The sequence below is a fragment of the Scylla paramamosain genome, chromosome 41 (genome assembly GCF_035594125.1).
Source record: "Scylla paramamosain isolate STU-SP2022 chromosome 41, ASM3559412v1, whole genome shotgun sequence".
Taxonomy (NCBI): domain Eukaryota; kingdom Metazoa; phylum Arthropoda; class Malacostraca; order Decapoda; family Portunidae; genus Scylla; species Scylla paramamosain.
Genome location: NC_087191.1, coordinates 10671967 through 10694096, shown reverse-complemented (window position 1 = coordinate 10694096; position 22130 = coordinate 10671967). Strand labels below are relative to the sequence as shown.

At 38.2% G+C, this 22130-nt stretch overlaps 1 protein-coding gene across 10 annotated transcripts in view; it reads left to right on the top strand.

Moving 5' to 3' along the window:
* Nucleotides 1-22130, top strand: part of LOC135092993 (pleckstrin homology domain-containing family G member 7-like) — a 212478-nt gene that overhangs the window by 178235 nt on the left and 12113 nt on the right. For 7 of the 10 annotated variants that reach the window (XM_063991823.1, XM_063991818.1, XM_063991819.1 and 4 more), the window contains 3 exons: nt 288-412; nt 9948-10118; nt 12366-12608. In XM_063991823.1, coding sequence (XP_063847893.1) covers nt 288-412; nt 9948-10118; nt 12366-12608 — 539 coding nt within the window. Of the gene's footprint in view, nt 1-287; nt 413-9947; nt 10119-12365; nt 12609-14550 lie in introns of all 10 variants that reach the window. The other 3 variants (XM_063991824.1, XM_063991825.1, XM_063991827.1) reach the window with 2 other exon arrangements.

Here is a 22130-nt window from a genome sequence, read left to right as displayed (position 1 = left end):
CTCCCTTACTTCACTGCCTTAAAGATTTCTCCCTCAAACTCTTGTGCTATCTCTCCTCAATCTCCTCCCTTTCTCTTTTTTTTTTCCCTCTCTCCTCCTCTAAATCTCCTTTCTTTCTCCCTTTCTCTAACCCTTCCCAACTTCTCTCTCTGCCTCACTCAGCTCTCCTTTCTTTCTTTCTCCCTTTCCCTAACCCTCCCCAACTTCTCTCTCTGCCTCACTCCGTCTCACTCAACTCTCCTCTGTTTCTCCCTCCCTCTCCCCTGACCCTGCATTCTCTCACCCAGGGGAACTCGACGACAAGATGAAGTGGCTGAAAAACTTCGAACGGCTCCTTGAGATTCAGAGGAACATCTTCTGGCCGCCTGTCACTGAGCTGGACCCCAAAGTGTACATCCCGGAGTTCCTCAAGGTAGGTGTTTGTGTCTTTCAGAGAGGGAGAGAGGATGGGTGGGTGGGAAGACCTTGTGTGTGTGTGTGTGTGTGTGTGTGTGTGTGTGTGTGTGTGTGTGTAAGGAAGGGTAGGAGAGATAGCATTAGTAAGGCAGTAGACGAAGATGTGAGGAGTGAAGGAAAAAGTAACTGGGTGAGGATCCGAGAGAAGAGATGAAGAAAATGGGAGAAGCAAAATTCGACAACTAGTGTGTCTAAAAGAAAGAGAAGACATAATAAAATAAATATGTTAAGAAAGTGAAAATTAAACTACGGAATGGACAATGAGAGAAGAACTGACATAGTTTAGGAGTGTGTAATGTAGGAAAGGAGAGACAGAAAGCTAATAAACAAGAACAGCGCTTTTATAATAGATAGATAAAGGTAGATGTTTTTTATAGTGACTCTCACGTATAGGTCTGATGGATTCTTTCAGCTTACCTTACGTTCCTCTCTCCTCACAAATGATAACTTTATCCAAAAACTATTACAACACCCAATAATATTTGACATACACGTTAGAAATAGTAAAGGTATGTAGAGTGTTTGAATCTAAGAGGAAATAAGAAGAGAAAATGTGTGTGCAGTTGTTTTAAATGAGGTTAGGTGAATGTGACAGGTGTAAGTGTATTAGAATGCATAAGAGAACTGGTGTAGTGTAGAAAGGTGTGAAAGAGGGGGAGTGTTAGGAAGGAAAGCAACGTTTATAGCTTTAAATGCGTGAGGGAGTGAGGAAAGAAGCAAAATTATGTGTAGGGGTGTGAGAGAAGAGGTGAGAGAGAGAGAGAGAGAGAGAGAGAGAGAGAGAGAGAGAGAGAGAGAGAGAGAGAGAGAGAGAGAGAGAGAGAAAGCGTGTGAATATGTGAGAGGAGTGAGTGTGTGTTTTATGCTAGGAGATAAAATTTTGTGTGCATGTGTATGAAAGGAGAGAGAGACAGACAGAGGCAGAGAAAGGCAGGCAGATAGAGAAACAGAAGATAGATAGACAGGAAGGCAAAGAAACAAAGAAACAGGTACAGACTTTCGTACATAAATAGATAGACTAAAATACCATGTAACTTCAGGGAACAAAACTACCACAAAACACTCCCAAAACAATTAAAAAAAAAAAATGTAAAATGAAAACACGAGAACGAAGCTAAAATTATCGTACAAAATAGTAGATGAAATAACAAATAAATCTATAAATAAACAAAGTGATAAAAGAAGAATGAGTTGAAAATGTAAAGGCAGGAAATAACTGTGATATTACGTAGAGCATTAAATAATAGGAAATTATGCTAAAGAGATTAGGTGTTATATTAATTCAGAATTCTTATTAAAGTGCAGGAAACGAGGTGGTTACAGATTGAAAAGGGAATTAAGGTGAAATTGTTAATTGTAATGCTTATCAGTGGTGGTGGTGGTGGTAGTGGTGGTGGTGGTGGTGGTGATAGTGGTGATAATAGTCATGATGGTGCTGTTGTTGTTGATGATGAACAAAGGCGGTGGTAGTGATGATAACTACTAAACCAAGTAAGAAATGAAAGTATAATAAAAAATGGAAGAAGAAAAACAGTGAAAATCGGGAAAAATAGTGTATGAGATGAGATTATGATGATTATGATGTTTTCAGCTTGATAATAATAGTGAAAATTATGAAAGTATTGGTCCTGCAGCTGGTGATGGTGATTGAGGTGATGATGATGATAATGATGATGATGATAGCTACAAAACGACTAATAATCTACTAAAAACACATGTAAAACGAAGAACAGAAGAAAAAAACAAATAAAAAGGAAAAAAGAACTATACGATACTCTTTCAAAATAAAAAACAAATGAAAAACAAAAAAACCGTACCCAGCCGAACGTAATGAAATGAAACCAAACCAAAACTGTAATAACAAACGTGTGATTACCAACCCGAGTCCTTTGTTTTCGTTCACTCTCTATTCATATCGATTGGGGGAATGTTCAATACTTTCTTGCTGGGATATACAGAAGCTCTTAACGAGGGGAGAGCAGCGTGTGTGTGCCAGGAAGGGTTGGGTCCTGCATGCATACTGTGTCGGGGTTTGCAATGCTCGTCCCTGAACTTAGAAGGGGATCGGCGTGAAAGGAAACCAGGAAAGAGAATTGAACTGAAACCAGGGAAATTTGAAAGGGAGTTGAACTAAAAAAGATTGTTTCAAAGGGAAAGGAAATTAAAAATGGGTGAGTTTGAAGGGGAATGGAGCTTAAAATGTTTGAGTTTGAAAGGGAATTGAACTAAAACTGCAGGATTTCAAAGGGAATTGAAGTAAAACTAAGGAGATTTTTAAAAGGAATTGAACTAGGAAACCTTGTTCGAAAGGGAATTCGGCTAAAACTTAAGAGATTTTAAAGAAAATTGAACTAAAACTGAGGGAGTTTGAAAGGGGACTGAACTAGAAATAAAGGAGTTTGAAAGGGACTTAAACTAGAAATGGGGGTTTCAAACTGAATAAAACTACAAAAGGGGAGTTCGAAAGGGAATAGAATTACGAGTAGAGCATAAAACTAGAAAAAAGAAATTTGAAACGAAATTCAACTAAAAAATGAGGAAAGGGAATTTCATTGAAACGGAAGTTTGAGAGGAATCAAACTAGGAAGGGAAATTTGAAAGAGAAACTAAAAAGCATGATTTGAAAGAAAATTGAACTAATAAAAGGAGATTCAGCTAAAAACAGAAATTTGAAAAGGAATTACGGGAATTAAAAGAAGAGGACTGGACAAAAAAAAAAGACTTGAAAAAGGAAATGTAGAGAAACATTACTATAATTTAAAGAAAATAAAAAAAAACATTTCATAGACCTGAACTGAAAAAAAAAAAGTAAGATTACAAACGGAACTAAAAAAAATAGTGGAACTGAAAAATTTGACAACTTAGCAGAACACGGAAACCTATAAAGGAAACCTGTAAGGGAAATTTTAAAAAATGAGACCAAAAGGAAAAAAAAAAAAAGTGAATGTAAAGGAGAGACAGGAATGAAGATGGGAGTGAACCAAAAAGAGAACTTGACTTAGGAAAGGAACATAAGGGGGACCATAACTTTTTAGTGTGTGTGTGTGTGTGTGTGCGTGTGTGTGTGTGTGTGTGTGTGTGTGTAAGAAGGGGTTGAAGGGCTTTGGCCAAGAGCAACAAAAAAGGCTGAAAAAAATTACCAGTTTCCCAAAGAATCTAGTCAGAAGGATTGTCCAAAATTTGAAGAGAAGTGTTTTGAAACCTCCATCTTGAAACAGTTCAGATCAGAGGGAGGAGGAAATACAGAAGTGGGTAAGGTGTGTGTGTGTGTGTGTGTGTGTGTGTGTGTGTGTGTGTGTGTGTGTGTGTGTGTGTGTGTGTGTGTGTGTGTGTGTGTGTGTGTGTGTGTGTGTGTTACTAGCCTTCCTATGACTTAAACTCCCTCAAGCATTCTCAGGAAAACCCAGAACTGCCTAACACAATATCAGCTGTAATTAGTTTCTTTTCGTTTTCTTTCGTTATTAAAGTAAGGGAGTTTTTTTTTTTTCCGTGGATCTCTTTTCTCGAATTTCTTTTGTTCCCCCGTGTTCTTTTGTCACTGATGTAAAGAAAATGGGAGTGGCGGGTGGATATGCACGGTGCTGAATTTAATGAAAGTGGACGAACGTGTACGAGAATAAGATAAAGAAGGTACGAGGGTTTCTGAATAGCTTAAGGTAGGAGTTTTTCAAGACAGGGGTGTATTACAGAAAATTATATACGTGTAGATAAGATACGTGTAGTAAGTTACAAGTTTACCTGGGATTACATCGGATTACATAAATTACATTGAAATACATACATTTAGGATTATATAAGTTTATCTAAAAATTACGGGTTTACTTACGTACATGCATAAAATTATACAAGTTTATTGAGGACTATATTGAATTACATAAATTACATTGGATTACATATACAGGTTTACGTAGAAATAGAAGTTGACTTGATAAAAGGTTCACTCCTATATACAGGTTTATACAAGTCTACCTACGATTACATAGATTATACAAAACCACAATGGATTATATATGTTTTAAGATTATATAGATTTACATGGCATGACAAGTTTACGAAGATTTATTTAAAGTTTATAATGGAACTCCCTGGTTGCTTCTGTATTTTCCTTTCCTTTGACTTAAACTCTTTCAGGGAGAACTTTTAAAGACACTATGTAGTAAACCCTTCCTGTCTGCTCTCTCTCTCTCTCTCTCTCTCTCTCTCTCTCTCTCTCTCTCTCTCTCTCTCTCTCTCTCTCTCTCTCTCTCTCTCTTACGTAAAAAAGCAGGATTATATAGTTTTAAATGGAGCTGAATAGGATTACTTAAGAGAATACAGGTTTGAATAGTCTGTGGGTGTGGTTAGTTTGCTGGTCCGGTGAATAAACAAGCGGCTTTTTCTCTGCTCTGGTAAATATTGATGGTGATTCACAGGACAAACTGGTGGTATATGGAGGGGTTTTCTCTCTCTCTCTCTCTCTCTCTCTCTCTCTCTCTCTCTCTCTCTCTCTCTCTCTCTCTCTCTCTCTCTCTCTTGTTTCTGTATTAAGAAATCGTCACTATGGGGAAAAAAAATGAGAAAAACAAAAAAGGCTTCGCTCTTTACGCCTTAATTAAAGAAAGAAAAGGGAAGAACGACAAGTAGATGTAAGGAAAAGTTTTATTTAGGTTCTGAGGTGACTAAAAGATCAGGAATGTTGAGAAGAAATGCCGCTCATAACACTTCAAAAAAAATGGAGGAAATAAAAAGAAAAAAAAAAGACACGTAGATCTGAGAGAAAGTCTAATTTTGTTTCCGAGGTGACAAAAAAAAAAAAAAGAACCACCGCTCATAACGACGTTCAAAAAAAAAAAAGAGAGAGAAAATAGATGCGAGAGAAAAGGCTAGTTTAATTTCTGAGATGACAAAAAAAAAAAAAAACATTACACCTTAAAAAAAGACAAGAAAAAGAAAAATTAAAGAACACAGATCTGAGACAAAGACCAGTTAAGTGTCTGAGGCGATTAAAAAAAAATAAAAAAAATACACACACACAAAAAAAATAAAAAAAAAATAACAATAATAATAATTCACATAAAACAGCTTCCCAAAAAGAGACAAGCAGAAGAAGACCCAAGAAAAAGGAGCAATTTAGCGTCTGAGGTACCTTAATGCTGCTCCCTTGAAACTTGTACCTACCTGCAGCGTGGCGACCCTCGACTGCCCCTGCTGCTGTGTGCGTTGGGAGTCCAGGAGCCTGAGAGGAGAGGGTTCTTATGAGATGGGGCAGGAGAGGAGTCTGGATGTTAAATTAAAATACCTGCATGTTTTTGTCCTGTTTTTTAAGGAGGTTAGTACAGAGTAATGCGTAAATAGATAGAAAAGAGAAGGTTGCTATGTTTTGGAGCAAGAAATCTCGAGGTTAGATGAAAATACCTGTATGTTTTTGTTTTTTGTTTGTTTCTTTGTTTGTTTGGTGGTTAGAACAGAGAGGAAATACGTGAAGGAACAGAAGAGGGGAATTTGATTAAGGTCCAGGATAAAAGAGGAAGCCTGGATGGTAAATTAGAGTACCTGTATGTTAATTAGGTGGCTAGAAAAGAGATTAAATGCGTGAAGAAACATAAAAGAAGACCTTTATGTTCTTGAGGTGACTACAAGAGAGAACTTTATTTTTTTTATCATGTAAGACGTGTACTGGCCAGGAACAAACAAATATTATAAAAGAAAAAAAAAAGGTCCACTGAGGCGCTACTTCTAAGGAGAGAGAAGAGCCAAAATCCGTGAAGTAGCAGAAAATAGAAGGTTTTTATGGGATAGGGGAACCAAATATATATATAAAAAAAAGGCCCACTGAGGCGTCATTTCCTAAAGAGAGAGAGAGAGAGAGAGAGAGGGAAAAGAGCCAAAATACGTGAAGGAACAGAAAAGAGGAAAAAAATCTTATGGGATATAGCAGGAAAGAAGTCTGAAAGAGGGATTCAAGTACCTGTATGTTCATGAGGTGTCCAGAATAGAGAACGTGTGTGTGAAGGAACAGAAAGTAGCCAAAACAAACTGTACTTTTCCTTTCTTTATTTAAGGGGGGGGGGGGGAAATATGAAGGACGGGAGACGCAATTTTCTATTTTCATTTTCGGGGAAGGAAGTTTTTTTTTTGGGGGTGGTGGGGGGGAAAGAGAGAGAGAGAGAGAGAGAAGTTGAGTGTTTTTTTTTTCTTTCTTTCTTTTGAGGGAAAGGGGAGATGGAGGGCAGGAGTTTCAATTTTCCACCCTTGAATTTGGTCAAGTTAGATGTGTCGAAGTGGCTGTCAACTTCTGCAAGAGGAGGAGGAGGAGGAGGAAGAAGAGAACGAGGAGAAGAAAGAGGAGGAAGAGGAGGAACAGAGAAGGGTTAGAAAGAGGAGGAAAGAAAAAGTGTTAATAGAAGGAGGATAGAAGGAGGAAGAATAGAAAATGAGAGAGGAGTGTTAGGAGGAGGAGGAGGAGGTGGAAAGCGAGGAATAAAGGAGGGTTAGGAGGAGGAGGAGGAGGAGGAACAAAAAACGACCAGAGAGGAAAAAAGGAAGGGGACGAAAAGGGGAAGAATGAGAAACGATAATGTGGAGGGGGAGGAGCAGGAGGAGGAAGAGGAAGAACAAAAATAAGAAGCAATGAAGAAGGAGGAGGAGACACGCAGAGGGAATAAGGATAAGAAACGACGGAGGAGGAAGAGGAAGAGGAGTAGGAGGAGGAGAAGGAAAAAAATGGGAGGGAGACATGAGATGTATGAATAAAAAACGATGGAGGAGGAGGAGGAGGAGGAAGAGGAAGAAGAAGAAAAAAAATGCAAGAGGAGGAGAAGAATCTTTACTGTGAATGAGAGGAGGAGGAGGAGAGGAGAGGACCGAGGGAGGAATAAATAGAGGAGAAAGAGAAGAGAGAAGATTTGCATTAAAAAAAAAAAAGCGCAGTAGGAAGAAGAAAAGAAAAAAGACATAGCAAATTAAGATTAAACTGGAGGAAGAAACGCGAATAAAAGGAAGAGAAAAATGGCTCGGAAAGGAGAAATGCGGAAGTGGAAAATGAGGAAACTGAAGAGGAATAGGAGGCGGAAGAACAAGAGGAGGAAATGAGGCAGTAACAAGAGGAAATGAAAACTGTAAGGGAGAAATAAAGGAATAGACGTGGCTGGAAGAGAAATATGAAGGAAAAAAAAAAGGAAATTGAATAGAGAGACGAATAAAAGTAAAAAAAATAATAATAATAATAAAAATAATAATAATAACAGCACGTGCTTCAGACAAAAAAAGAAAAAAAAAAAGCTTAATGGATGTTTTAAAGTTATATTTTGTCTATGTCCCCAAAATAAACGCCTAAAATATGACGTACAAAGAGAAAACGAAAAGAAAAAATAATTTAATGGATCTCCTAAAATTATATATATATATTTTTTTCTTTATCCCTAAAATAAACTCGTAAAACATAACGCACGAAAGGCCAAAAAGAACAACACACCAATAAACTTTACCCTTTAAAACTCCCAACAATATCTCGGCACAATATCCTGCATAATAAAACGACCTACTGAAAATCATAGTGTCCCCTTAAACATGTAAAGGAGAATGGAGTTGCGTGCGTTTTCTCTTCAAATAATTCACACTTATCTGGGCTTTAAAGGGGGAGTACTTAGGGTCGCTTTCCCCTTCCCCTCCTTACCTGTACTTCCACTGATTGTCTCGGGATAGAAGAGGACTCCCAGGTGTTTAATTAGGGACGAGGTGAGAACTGACTGCATTTTTCTTTTTTCTTTTTTTTTTTTTTTGTAGCATTTAAGAGTTATTACTGTGTTGTATTAGTGATTTTTTTTGTACTGTGTTCTTGTTCTTTATGTTTTTCTTGTTTTTTTTTTTTTTTTTGCTCTTTTCTTCTTGTTCGTCTTGTTCTGTTGTTTGTTTTTCCTTTTTTTTTGTTTTTATTCTTCACTCCTTGTTTTTTTTTTATCCTTGTTTTCTTCCCCTTGTTCTTTATTTTTCTTGTTGTGTTTTTGTTCGTCTCATTAGTTTTGATCATGTTCTTCTCTTCTTGTTCTTGTTCTTGTTTTGTTTGTATTTTTATTTTTCCTTTGATTTCTTCCTCCTCCTCTTCCCCCTCCTCCTCCTCTTCTTTGTCTTCTTACTTACTTCTGTGTAATGTCTCCTTGTACTGATAATAATAATAATAATAATAATAATAATAATAATAATAATAATAATAATAATAATAATAATGTTAGGCACTAGTTTGTTTTTATTCATATTGTCACTAGCATACCGTGAACGTCCAGGTGCAATATGACAGTAGGAATGTAGAGTTGCTGGGTGTGGCTGCCAAAACAAGTTGCGTCTGCTTCGTGGGGTGTGTCAGCCAGAATGCAGAGTATTTTTATTCCTTATAAACCCTTTCACTGCAATACGAAACAGTTAAATCTCTGTCAGCATCTACAAAAAATAAAGAAGGGGATTAAAAAGAATAGACTTTGCAATTTATATCCAGTTTAAAGATTGGAGGTGGCTGTAGAGTAAGTGAAGGTGCCTCAGAGTGATTGGTGATTAAGGAAAGATGTAGTGAATTGCAGTCAGGGGGTTAAGAGACAAGACAGAGGCAGCATAGTGGGAAGTGTTGGCCAAGCATTAAGATTCGCAGTGCCCTTACAAGATAAAAATAATGAGGTGTGTTGTGTGGAGGGCAAATCCATCCCAGACACCAGTACGTCATGACCAATCTCTAAAGCTCCTGTACATATTTCTATAGAAGATGTACTCATATATAAAGAACAAAACCACGAAGACTGTTACTTACCATCATCTACACAAGCCCACGTATTCGTCTTACAATACGTAATAATAATAATAATAATAATAATAATAATAATAATAATAATAATAATAATAATACATTAGCAGTATCCTCGAAAGGAACTAATGAAATATTGATCTTGAATATGAGAGAGAGAGAGAGAGAGAGAGAGAGAGAGAGAGAGAGAGAGAGAGAGAGAGAGAGAGAGAGAGAGAGATGTCTACTTTATTTTACATGCGACGCTGATAGGTTTGAAGACCGTGTGTGTGTGTGTGTGTGTGTGTGTGTGTGTGTGTGTGTGTGTGTGTGTTATCATTCTTTCCTACAGAGAGAGAGAGAGAGAGAGAGGAGAGAGAGAGAGGAGAGAGAGAGAGAGAGAGAGAGAGAGAGAGAGAGAGAGAGAGAGAGAGAGAGAGAGAGATACCACGTACATCAACTCCAATAAGTGAGACAGACGAAGAGAAACAATACACACACACACACACACACACACACACACACACACACACACACACACACACACACACACACACACACACAAACATCAAACCAACCCAAACAAACCAAACCTAAAAACAAACCGACCAAAAGAAACACACAGTAACATTCCACACAACAAAACACAAGAAAACTGAAGAAAAAAAAACTGCAGTCAAAGAAAACGGACTTCAGAATGGTGGACTGAACTAATCCTTCGCTCCCCCGTCTGTTTCTGCAGGGCGCTATTTCTAGACAGCCTTGCGAGCGTCTTATCGTGTCGCCGCGCCGTCAGATCATCCTGGAGGGCTCACTGCACATGCTGGATCACAATAAGCCCCAAGAAATGTACGTGATCCTCTTCGATGACATGCTGCTCATCACGAGAAGGAAGAAAGGTCTGCATAAGAAGGTAAGACTGTAAGGTTAATAAATATGCGAGTAATGCCGAGGTAAGGAAGGTTGGTGTTGGTGATGGTGATGGTGATGGTTAACTCCTAAAAGGCGGTGATCATCTATTTAGGCAAGATTTTTCGCGCCCAGAGTTTTGAATTCTGACATCTCATTTTCCTCTCATGTTCTGGAGACATGTGGCAACTATATCACTGACATAGAGGTCATAGAGGTCTCAATTGTGATTTATGGAGCTTTGGAGGAGGTGTCTGGCAACGCATGTGACACGCAGGGTGCAATGGGTCCCTCCTATGTGTTTTTTCCGCCCAAATGCCACAGTCCGGCTGCTCTGAGATCTTTATGTGTGTGTGTGTGTGTTTTATTATTATTATTATTATTATTATTATTATTATTATTATCTCTCATTAGCTTTCTTGTATGTTTCTTTGCTTCTTGTCTTCATCCATTGTCATCTTGTACTTTCACGCCTTTCTTTTTATTTATTATTATTTTTGCTGTTGTAGTCACATACACGCAAGTTGCCCTGCTAACACATCTCGTTTTCCTTGAAATACAGTTCCTCCTGTTTTTTTTTTTTTTTTTCAAACTAACTTCTAAATATTCGTCTCTCTCTCTCTCTCTCTCTCTCTCTCTCTCTCTCTCTCTCTCTCTCTCTCTCTCTCTCTCTCTCTCATTACTTTTCATCTCGTTTCTTTCCTTCTAATCACTTCCACCATTTTATATTTTTTTTCTTTTTTCTTTCTTTCTCTTATCTCCTTCATTTTTTCTTTTTTCCCTTTCTTCATCATATCTTCTTTCTTTTCCCATTCCTTCTTTCTATCAGTATTTTTCATCTCTCTATCCTTCTTACTCTTCTTATCTCCCTCTCTCCCCCTTTCATTATTTTTTCCTTATTTCACTTGCCTCTTCCTGTCTCCTAATCTCCCTTTTTCTCTCCTTCTTTCATTATTATTTACCATTCCTCCCCTCTTCCTTCTTTCCTTCTCCCTCTCATCATCAATTCTCATTTTGTTTCACCTTTTCTTTTTTTTTTCCTCTCCTCCTTCTATATTTCCTCTCTCACTCTCCGTCTCTTTCTTCTCTCCTCCTTATTTCCTTCTCTCTTCTTCCTTTCTTTCTCTATCTCAGGAGAAATTAACTCAGTGCCTTCTTTTTTTTCTCTCTCTCTCTTTCTCTCTCTTTTAGGTTGAAGACAAGGAAACAATAGACTTAGAAGATTAATAAGGATTTGTCAATAAAGTTACGTTCATTATAGGGGAAACTTGTTCATTTATTCATTGGCATTATTATTTTTTCCCCATGGGTTATCGTGCGTGTGTGTGTGTGTGTGTGTGTGTGTGTGTGTGTGTGTGTGTGTGTGTGTGTGTGTGTGTGTGTGTGTGTGTCCATCCATGTCAGAGTAAACTTATTAACTCCATAATTGTCTTGTGAAATCTCTCTCTCTCTCTCTCTCTCTCTCTCTCTCTCTCTCTCTCTCTCTCTCTCTCTCTCTCTCTCTCTCTCTCTCTCTCTTGACATGCAAACTTCCTTTCCTACTTTTCTCATACTCCATTTACTCTTTCCTTCCTCCCTTTTATCCATTCCCTCCCTTCTCTCTCTCACACACACACACAGTTTCCTCTCTCAAACATTTCCTTTTTAACTTTTCATATTTTCATTTCTTCTCTCTCTTAACTCTCCTTTCCCTTCTCACTCTCCCTCTTACTCCTATCCACTCTTACACGCTCTCACTCCACTCTTCCAGACTCTTAGCCTCTCTCTCTCTCTCTCTCTCTCTCTCTCTCTCTCTCTCTCTCTCTCTCTCTCTCTCTCTCTCTCTCTCTCTCTCTCTCTCTCTCTCTCTCTCTCTCTCCAAACACTTAGCCTTCCTTATCTTGATTTTTCTCTTCTTTCTCTCCCTCCCTCCCTCTCTCCAAACAGCCTTCCTCTCTCTCTCTCTCTCTCTCTCTCTCTCTCTCTCTCTCTCTCTCTCTCTCTCTCTCTCTCTCTCTCTCTCTCTCTCTCCAAACCTTCCTTTTCTCTTTATCTCTCCCCCTCTTACTTTCTCTCCAAACGACTTAACCTTCCTGATCTTCATTGCTCTCCCTCTCCTCTCTTTCTCTCCCTATATCACACACTAACCTGTCCTTCCCTCTCCTCCTTTCCCTTCCTTTCTCTCTGCATCAAAACACTAACATTTCCTTTCCTCCCCTTACCTCTTCCCTTTCCCTCTCCCTCTCTCCATCTCATACACACTACATTGCAGAAATCGTCCCTAACTGAAAATTGGCCTAGTTCCTGCTCTCGTGCGTCCAGTGGCGGGGACTCAGCGTTAAGGTACATAGTTTACAAGCAACCACTGTCACTAGATCGCTTCTTTATCCACGACGTGACGCCCCACGAATCTGCCGCGTCCAAGTTGGAGGCAGCCTTCGTGTTGGTCAACCTGAATCGCTTCCAGCAGATTGTGACTGTGTGTACCTTCCAAGCGCAGACGGAACAGATCAAGGTGAGAATGAGACCTTGTTTGGATTGAGAGTTTTTTTTCTGTATCTTTTTTTTTTTTTTTTTTTATGCTTGTGTGTGTGTGTGTGTGTGTGTGTGTTATCTGCTTCTTTCATTGTTTTTCGTTTTTTTCGTTCGTTTTTTTATGTTCTTTTCGTGTTGGTTGATTTTCTGCTTCCTGTTTCTTCGATTATAAAGTGACTTGTGTATTTCATTATGGTTCATTTTTTTTTTTTTCGCGTCTTTTACTTTACTTATCACTTTTTTTTCGTTCATGTGTTCTTTTCTTTTATCGTTCCGTGTTTATCCTCCGTTTTCTGTGTATATTCTTTCGTTTTTCCTTATTCCCTTATTATTATTATTATTATTATTATTATTATTATTATTATTATTATTATTGTTGTTATTGTTGCTGTTGTTGTTCTTGTTGGTGTTGTTGTTTCCAGGTAAATGTTATGGAAATTGTTGTTACTTTTTTTTTTTGTGTGATAATTAAAGTGAGTGCATTACGGATGTATGTATTTCAAAAGAGTAATGTATTTGTATTTATTTCCCTGCCTTCATCTCATTACCATCATATTACAGTATATACTTGTATCTGTCTGTCTGTCTGTCTGTCTGTCTGTATATATCCGCTTCATTCTCTCTCTTTCCTCTCCTCCCCTCACACACACACACACACACACACACACACACACTATCTCATCTTTTATAGGAAACATGTCTCTCCGACCTGTCTCTTGATATTTCTCTCATACCCTCTTTCCTTACCTCTCCTCCTCCCCCTCTCCCTCTCTCCCCCCCTCTCCCTGTCTCCCTGTCTCCCTGTCTCTCTCTTCCATCCCTTCTCATTTATAGAAAGTAGGTACTCACTTGATAGCAAACGTCTCTCTCTCTTTCTCTCTCTCTCTCTCTCCCTCTCTCTCTCTCACTTTCCCTCCTTCTCCTCCTCCTCCTCCTCCAACTGACTCCATCTACTTTTCTTCCTTGCTTCCCTTTCATCCCTCCTTCTTCCCCTCCTTAGTAACTTCATCTGTCACTCTACTCTCTCTCTCTCTCTCTCACTCACTCCCACTCACTCTCTCTCTCTCTCTCACAATATCCGTACTTGATTCTTCTGTCTATAAGTAAACTTAACTCTTAGAACTTCACTTTCAGCCTTTTTTGCTCTCTCTCTCTCTCTCTCTCTCTCTCTCTCTCTCTCTCTCTCTCTCTCTCTCTCTCTCTCTCTCTCTCTCTCTCTCTCTCTCTCTCTCTCTCTCTCTCTCTCTCTCAGCAAAATCCTCCATGGCCTTCAGAACTTGTATAGAAAAAAACTCCTTTTGTCTTTCTCCTTCCTTCACCCCCTCCACTCACTCACTCACTCACTCACTCACTCACTCACTCACATAACAAGCTTACCTCTGCAAACTAAAATAAAATAAAGAAAGAATAAAGAAAGGAAGCCCTGCACAGTTTTTCTCACTACTTAGCTCTCATTTACTCACTCATTCACGTGTCCACTTACTGTATCTTGTCAGCCCTACAAACATACACACGTACCTGTCCAAACTGTATGCAAAACCTAAAAGATAAAAGAAACATGAAATTTCCTTATTTTTACTCTCTTGTTTCCTCTCACAGATTCACTCAACATATTTTTCATCCTCTCCCTCAGCAAACACGGTTGTCAGAAGTTCCTTTTCACTCACACACACACACACACACACACACACACACACACACACACACACACACACACACACACACACACACACACACACACACACACACACACACACACACACACACACACACACACACACACACACACACACACACTTACTGAATCACACACTCACTCAGTCATTTACATACCTCCCATCTTCTCTCTTTCTCAGCAAACTTGGCTTTCAAAATATCTTTCTCACTCACTCACACTCATTCACTCACATCCTCTCTCTCAGCAAACGTGGCTGTCAAAACTTCGAGACACCCAGGACAAGTGGAAAAGAACCTTACAGAATACAGTCTTCAGGTCCCAGCGCCTTCCCTCCTCGGCCACCACGCCGCCGAAGGGCACGCAGCTCCTGAGGGACGCCAGCATTAACAGAGAGTACCCTTAAGGAAAACGGGATGCTGGGTGATAGAAAATGTGATGTGTTTCGCCGCTGTGTCTACGTTATTTTCTCGTCCCCTTTGAAAATACGTGTGTGTGTGTGTGTGTGTGTGTGTGTGTACTGTTTTCTACTCACAGTGTACACTATGTAATTTACGTACACAGGTTTTCGTACGTACATATGTACTACTATAGCGGGTGTATGTTTGTGTGTGCGTGCGTGCGTGTGTATGTACAGATGGCTTTGCGTATACATTTCAAGTTCCTGTCGTGTATACATAGAAAGATGGAAAATTACGATGAGACATATACATACACATTTAAGTATACATGCTGGGAATGTGTACAGAGATCATGTGTACCACGAAAAATATACACAGAGAATATACATACTGTGCAAACTTCTTATTGTTCATGTACGTTTATGTATACTTGGGTAGGTTACGTAGCCAAGACATACAGCGTGGCGTCATGGAGTATGCCTGACAGTGTATACAAGAATTGAAATATCGTATACCTGTATTGAGAACTGAAGCTTGAAATACGAAGCTCCGAATCGTGTTTCAGTTTAAGGTGAAGTGTGTGAAAAAGATATTAAGTTTGCGCATTTGAACTACAACAACAACAACAGCAACAACAGTAACAATAATAAGGTGTTGTAATGGAAAGTTCAATAAAAGGATGATTACTTCCAGAAAAGTGTCGTTTCGCAAAGTTGAAAGCTTCGAAATATGAAGTTAAGTTGATGAAACTGTGAAAGAACCGCGAATGCAAACGAAGAAAAAAAAAAACTGAATAGGGATGGATGAAAATACGTGAAAAATGATGAAAAGAATAAGGAGTGATTTTTTTTCCGGTATAGATGAAAGAAGAAAAAGAAAAGTAGATGAAAAGAAAAATTTTTACTATTTTTCTAAATTAATAATAAGCATTTCGTGAACAATATGAAGTTAAGGTCAAATAAATAAGGAAGGAAAGGTGAAAGAAAAGATCAAATAAAGCTTAAGTGAACTAGACCAATCTGTATAAAAAATAAATAAATAAATAAATAATAAAGACAGAGATGAAGAAAAAAAATACATGAAAAAGATATAAAAAAAAAAAAAAAAAAGAAAATAACTAACTTTTGAACTCAAGAAATTTCCATGAACGTTTCGTGAGTCAGTTCAGATCACGCTATTTATTCACACTCACTGTTCATGGTCACTCATCCTCATCCTCATGCTCACCTCCACGCCACCACTGACTTGCCACTAATGCTCCTGACGCTCATTACAATACTTAAGTACACACATCTTTTTGATAAATACACGTAATACTAACCATGTGTGTGTGTGTGTGTCAGCGTGTGTGTGTGTGTGTGTGTGTGTGTGTGTCAGCACCATTCGTGACCTCATACAAGTCAGGTCATGCTGTAGAAAATGTTAGTAATCTTTATCCGTTTTCTTTCATCTGCCTCTTTCTTTTTCAAGGGAAAGGTACGTTTTTTTTTTTTTTGTAATTTTTTTTGAGGGGGAAGGAATATGATTTATTCTTCCCTTCCCTCTCCCTTTCCCTTTTCAACGTCCCCGCATTGAGAGAAAATATATACTCACAAAATCAGAATCTCTATAGATACTTGAAAATCTGATGACCTTGGGAAACGTGAAAAGACGTCCCCGTTCCAGATTCTTTTTATGATAACCCAAGTGAAGTTTTGGAAGGTGTAGAAAATAACAAAGAATTATATATATATCGAACCTGCTATTATACACTACGAGCTTATAGAAACTTTGAAAACGAAGTGAAAACCTTATCTCACTGAATGACATAAGATGTGCTATATAGAAGTATAATAACTGATAATAACTGCTTTTTCTTACTTGTAAATGTGATATTCTATAGTGAACACTTTATATATAGAAACAAATGGCGTGAATCTGCTGTACGGAAACTTATCATGTAAAAACAGTGACGCGAAGCGAAGGAGAAACAATTAAGTGTACCCTCTAATAAACCCAAAGAAAACGTACATATCTGAAAGGAAGACTAAACTAAACCTATTTTCCACACCAGAAGAAAGAAAATCAGTGTAAAACAAACAAGTCAGACAAGTAAAGGATAGATGGACTTCCACTGGCCAGGACAAGAGTCTATACCACTCATTCCACTCATCTCACCTACAACTAACCCCAACAGGCGGGCGGGGGAGAGGGGGCCATTCCACCTCCACACCCCCGCCCGTTTTAAACAATGTGATATAACCTACACTTTCTACCCTCACTCTCTGCCCTGACTCTCCAAACTCCCACCAGACAGTGTAGTTAACACTGCTCGCTCGTTCCCATAGAATTGTATATTTTCAAGGAATATTTATATATGTTTGTAAACTTAAACCTTCTAAACCTTCTCTAAACTTTCTCTATAACGTGGAGAGATTAAATAAATTCCTGTGATTTTTTGTATTCTAAAAAGACGGAGTTGTAAGTACGTAGTGTGTGAATGGAGGGAGGGAGGGTGTTGTGCTGTGCCTCCCACCCCCACACCTGTCTACTGGCGGCCTACACCTGTCTGTTACCTGTCCAGCACCCTCCCTCCTCTCCGTTGGCGTTAAAATATGTGTTTGTGAAAGGCCGGAAAGAGGAGACTGAATCTGACGCCTTTCTCGTTCGTTGGTTCGAGTCTCTTGCTTCGAAGCCTCACGGGATAACTGGGTGTATGATTCGTGCGTCGTTCATAAGATTCAGAACTCACGAATGAACCTTAGATGTGCAGAACAAAGTAGCAACAACAGCAGCACCACAAAAGACAGTTAAGTAAGGCAGTCATTTCATTTCCACTAAGGTAATTTAAGGAGCAATGCAACACACTTATCTGCAATAGTGTATCCTGCAATAATCGTAGTCATCACTGGCAACACTCTAGAAGGAAAACGGGAACACAGCAATATTTTGACGCAAGCAAGGAAGGAGCACGGAGAGAGGAAAACGAGGTGGGAGTCTGTGTGAGCTACGTTTTCTGTTGTCCCTTTCCCAGCGTGACCCAGCGTGATCTAGGCCGGTCTTGGAGGTCAGGATGCTTGTGTGTAAGATCAGGAAGACGAAAATTTAAGACCATACGTATATTCAGTTGTCTCCGCTTCTTATCTCAACTTTCAACAGCCTCTAAGGAAAGGCATTTGGATTTTTAGGGTCTTTTTTTGTGATTCTGGTGATGGGATGGTGTCTGCTTTGCATCATCAGAGAGTAAAATGCCAATGAGAGTTTTATTAATTTAACTTTGCAATTTTTTTTTAATCCAGTTTTCTATATATTGTTTTATCCTAATTTTTATCAGCTTTTATCATCATTTAAGGCATAAGTTACAGTGGAAGACTAAAGATATAAGGAAAAAGCTAATGCATATATATTGTAAAAAGCGAAAAACAAGGAAAACTTTGAAATAAAATAAATAAAAAGGACTAGAAAATGTATACACGTTCAGAAACTCTTTTACGTTGAAGACTGACTTATTAAACAAGCTTGGAGGGAAGTACCAGAAGTGCATTAGAGAAGGAGTGTTTTTTCAGAGTACCGGGATCAATAACTTGGCAATAAGGGAGACACTATGGTACTGAAGTAGAAAGAAGAGGCGGTGGAGATTCCTTGAAAGAATATACACAGAAAACGGAGGATAAACACGGAGCGATAAAAGACGATGAGATTCCTTGATTAAACGTACCAGACAAGCTTTGCAGGAAATATTACAAGTGTGTCAGAGGGAAGCAGTTTTTTTTTCTTTTTTTTCTTTCCTTTTTTTTTCAGAGCACCATGACCAGTAACAGTTGCTCATAAAGTGAACGTAATGTGCTGAGAAGTATGAGGCAGAATCACGGGGAGGATGATCTGCCTTGATTAAATGGAGGAAAACGTACCAGATAAAATAAATAGGAAGTATTAGAACCGTGTCAGAAGAAAGAAGCGTTTTATTATTTTTATCATTATTTATTTTATTTTATTTTTTTAAGCATCATAACCACCGCTGGCAATAAGAGCAACCTGATATACTGAAGTCACAGGAAGGAGAGGCAGCGGAGAGACATTGATTAAACTAAGAAAAAGCATTCCTGACAATATCTGAGGGAAGCATTAGAAGCGTACCAGAGAACTTGAGTATTTTTTCTAACTATAAGAGGAACATGGGGTGCCGAAATAGGACACTTATGGACTACCTTAAGCCTACCTAACTACTGTAACCAACCCCTGATGAAAGTACACGTTATGTCCTCTGCCCGTTCATTGGCTTAGTGTCATTGTGTTTTACGGTGTGTTTGTTATAACTGTCAATTATACACGCAGGATTCAACATTTAATTTCAGGAACTCCTTCATTCACCCCACTTTCTTTTTCGTCCCGCGGGTTAAAGTTTCAAGATGGCGGACCTCTAAGGCTGAGCTGCGTGCATGTAAGGGTCACACCAGCTGGGGAATAAGGCAAATATAGTTCTTAAAGTTGTCATATAGAAAATATCCTGTATTTTCATTTATTTTTTTTTATTTTTTCATTTTTTTTCTACTTTTAGAAATACTTTTGATTCACGCAGACTTTATTATTATTCAAAATGCTGTTAATAGTATTTTCATCCATATTTACTAAGTTAGATAACCATTCTAAATTATATATATGAATGTTACATATCATTATTATCATTATTATTATTATCGATACGCTGCTTACCTGTGAATCTTGTGGCACGTGTTTTCCAGGTAAATTCCCAGATATTTCCAGACACAGACTCCATCTCGCGCCCCTCAGGTGTGCTCCATCTTAGTCTTTTCCAAGCCGCGTGTGAACTTGAGGTAACCAGGTGTTAAACTTACCTGGTGAAGTGCTTACCTTGTGTGTGTGTGTGTGTGTGTGTGTGTGTGTGTGTGTGTGTGTAGATGAGACAGGTAAATTTGTCATTATGTTCACAAGAGCGTATTGGCTATGTGTGTGTGTGTGTGTGTGTGTGTGTGTGTGTGTGTGTGTGTGTGTGTGTGTGTGTGTGTGTGTGTAAGGGTGTGTGTACATATACTACTGTTAGAGCTGTTTTTTGTACTGTATGTGTGTAAAAGAAAAATATATATGAATATATAATGTATTTTCTATATAGATGAGTGGCGAGGGTGGTCAAGATGGGAGACTTACTGTGTGTGTGTGTGTGTGTGTGTGTGTGTGTGTGTGTGTGTGTGTGTGTCACGTTCATCATTCCATTACTTATATAATTTTTTCCTTCATAATATTTTTTTCTTTTTTCAACGAGTTTCATGATAAAGTAAAAAGAAAAGTAATTATGTTCTATATCTATTAAGAAACATAACATTCATACATACAGAGATACATAATTATATCCATACATTTATATATGCATACATACATACATACATACATACATACATTCATACATACATACATACATATTTTAATAAAGTTATACACACAATCAACTAAGAATAGATCAAACATTCTCTACCTCAACATTCAACCTTCATTGCTTCACCTTTAATTGCTGGTATTCCACTTAATTGCTTTATAGTCAGCTAGTTTTGATAATTACACAATTTTATCTGTTTGTTGAATTATCACTAATTTTTCGAGTCATTGAATTCAGAAATGTATGTTATTTATGTTATCTTTTCTTTCTCTCTTTCTCTCTCTATTGTGTATATATTTCATCAGCAATCTTCATCTTTAACAGAATTTACATTTATATTTACATTCCACACATTTTTCTGCTTCTTTTTCTTTATCTTGACTTCTTTCCTGATTGTTTCCTTTTTTCCTTTTTTTTTTTTTCTTTACGTTTTCTATTTTGGTCCTCACAGATGCGCTACTCAGTTCCCCTTTGACATTTGACCTCGCCTCCCTCCTCCAGCCGTGACCTTCTGGGGAGACAGGTCACTGGTGGACTGAGGGAGGGGGCCCTTCCTCCCCACCCACTTACCTGACCACCCTCGCCCCTACCCCCCCCCCCTTGGATACCCTCGTTGTTATGGATCCGTGTTTTTTTTTTCCCAGAGAGAGAGAGAGAGAGAGAGAGAGAGAGAGAGAAAGAGAGAGAGAGAGAGAGTTATTCAGAGATCATATTTATTTGTAAGATAGATAGAGAAAGCACTATTAATGTTATAAAAGAGGACCAAAAAATTTATCGAAAGGAGAACACGAGAGAAAAGGAAGAAGAACCAAAGAGAATAGAGGAGGAGCGAAAGTAAACAAGAAATAAGGAGAAACAAGGTAAATAAACAACAGTGAGGGAGAAAAAAAGGAGAGACAGAAGAATAAGAAGAAGAAGAAGAAGAAGAAGAAGAAGAAGAAGAAGAAGAAGAAGAAATCAACAAGAGGGGAGGACGTTAAAGAGAATGAGAGAACGAGAGAAAAAAAAAAAAAAAAAAGGAAAATGGAGTAATACACTTTCTTTTTATTTCCAACCGGTCGCTTCTCAGATCTGGTGCAAAAGTCCCAGAATCCTCGAATTGCGGCTTAATGTAATTTGTGCGTACGAGTGAGACTGGAGTGAAGTATATAACAGTTACCTGTGAGACTCGCCGCATTTGCCTCCACGTGTAGAAAATGGGAATCTGCTGTAAGAGAGAGAGAGAGAGAGAGAGTGGGATTTGATTACGTACGTATGTTCGTTTTCCGTGTATTTGTATGTGTTTTTTGGTCATTGTGGTGCGTATTTTTTTTTTTTTCGTCCTTTTTTAGTAAGGTTTTTGTTTATATAACTTGCCGATGTGTATACTTTTTTGTTACTAGGTTTCATACAATTTTAGTTCACTTCCTTCTTTTCTCTAATCTTTAGTTTAGGCATTCGTCATTTTATTGTACTTTCTAGAATTGTTATATAGCCTTTCCTTTTTTCTTCTTTCTTTTATTTTCTTTCTTTCATGCTTGCCTTCTTTTGGACAGTAATTATTAAAAATCTAATCCATTTCTTCTATAGACAAGCTTTATGTTAACGTTCTATGTCGTATAAGCTAAAACACCAAGCAGAGAAATGTCACTAGATACGTTCAAATTAAGACAAAATATACATCTAGATCAAGGAATTTAAGTCACACATTTGAGGAACACTTTAGTCTCAAATTCAATGATAAATAAGATTAAGACATTACTTTTAGGCCAATCTACAAGGGAAATTAAAACGAGATTAGATTAAGCAACACAGAAAACGGAGGAATATGTAAGAGAGACTTGTGTAATCCCGTAGGAGCGAGGACAGTCCTGTTACCTGAACCTTGGGACTAGATCAGCAGGTGACAATGGGCCGTCTTGACGCTGCTAATTAGACACCTGTGAATTGGTGAGCTGAAAGGCAGGTGTGAGAGTGCAGGTGTTTATTAATCCCGTTTTAGGTGAGAAATGTGACTTGGAATGATAACAATTAGTAATGCGATCAGTTTATTGCTATTTTTTCAGTTAGTTTCGC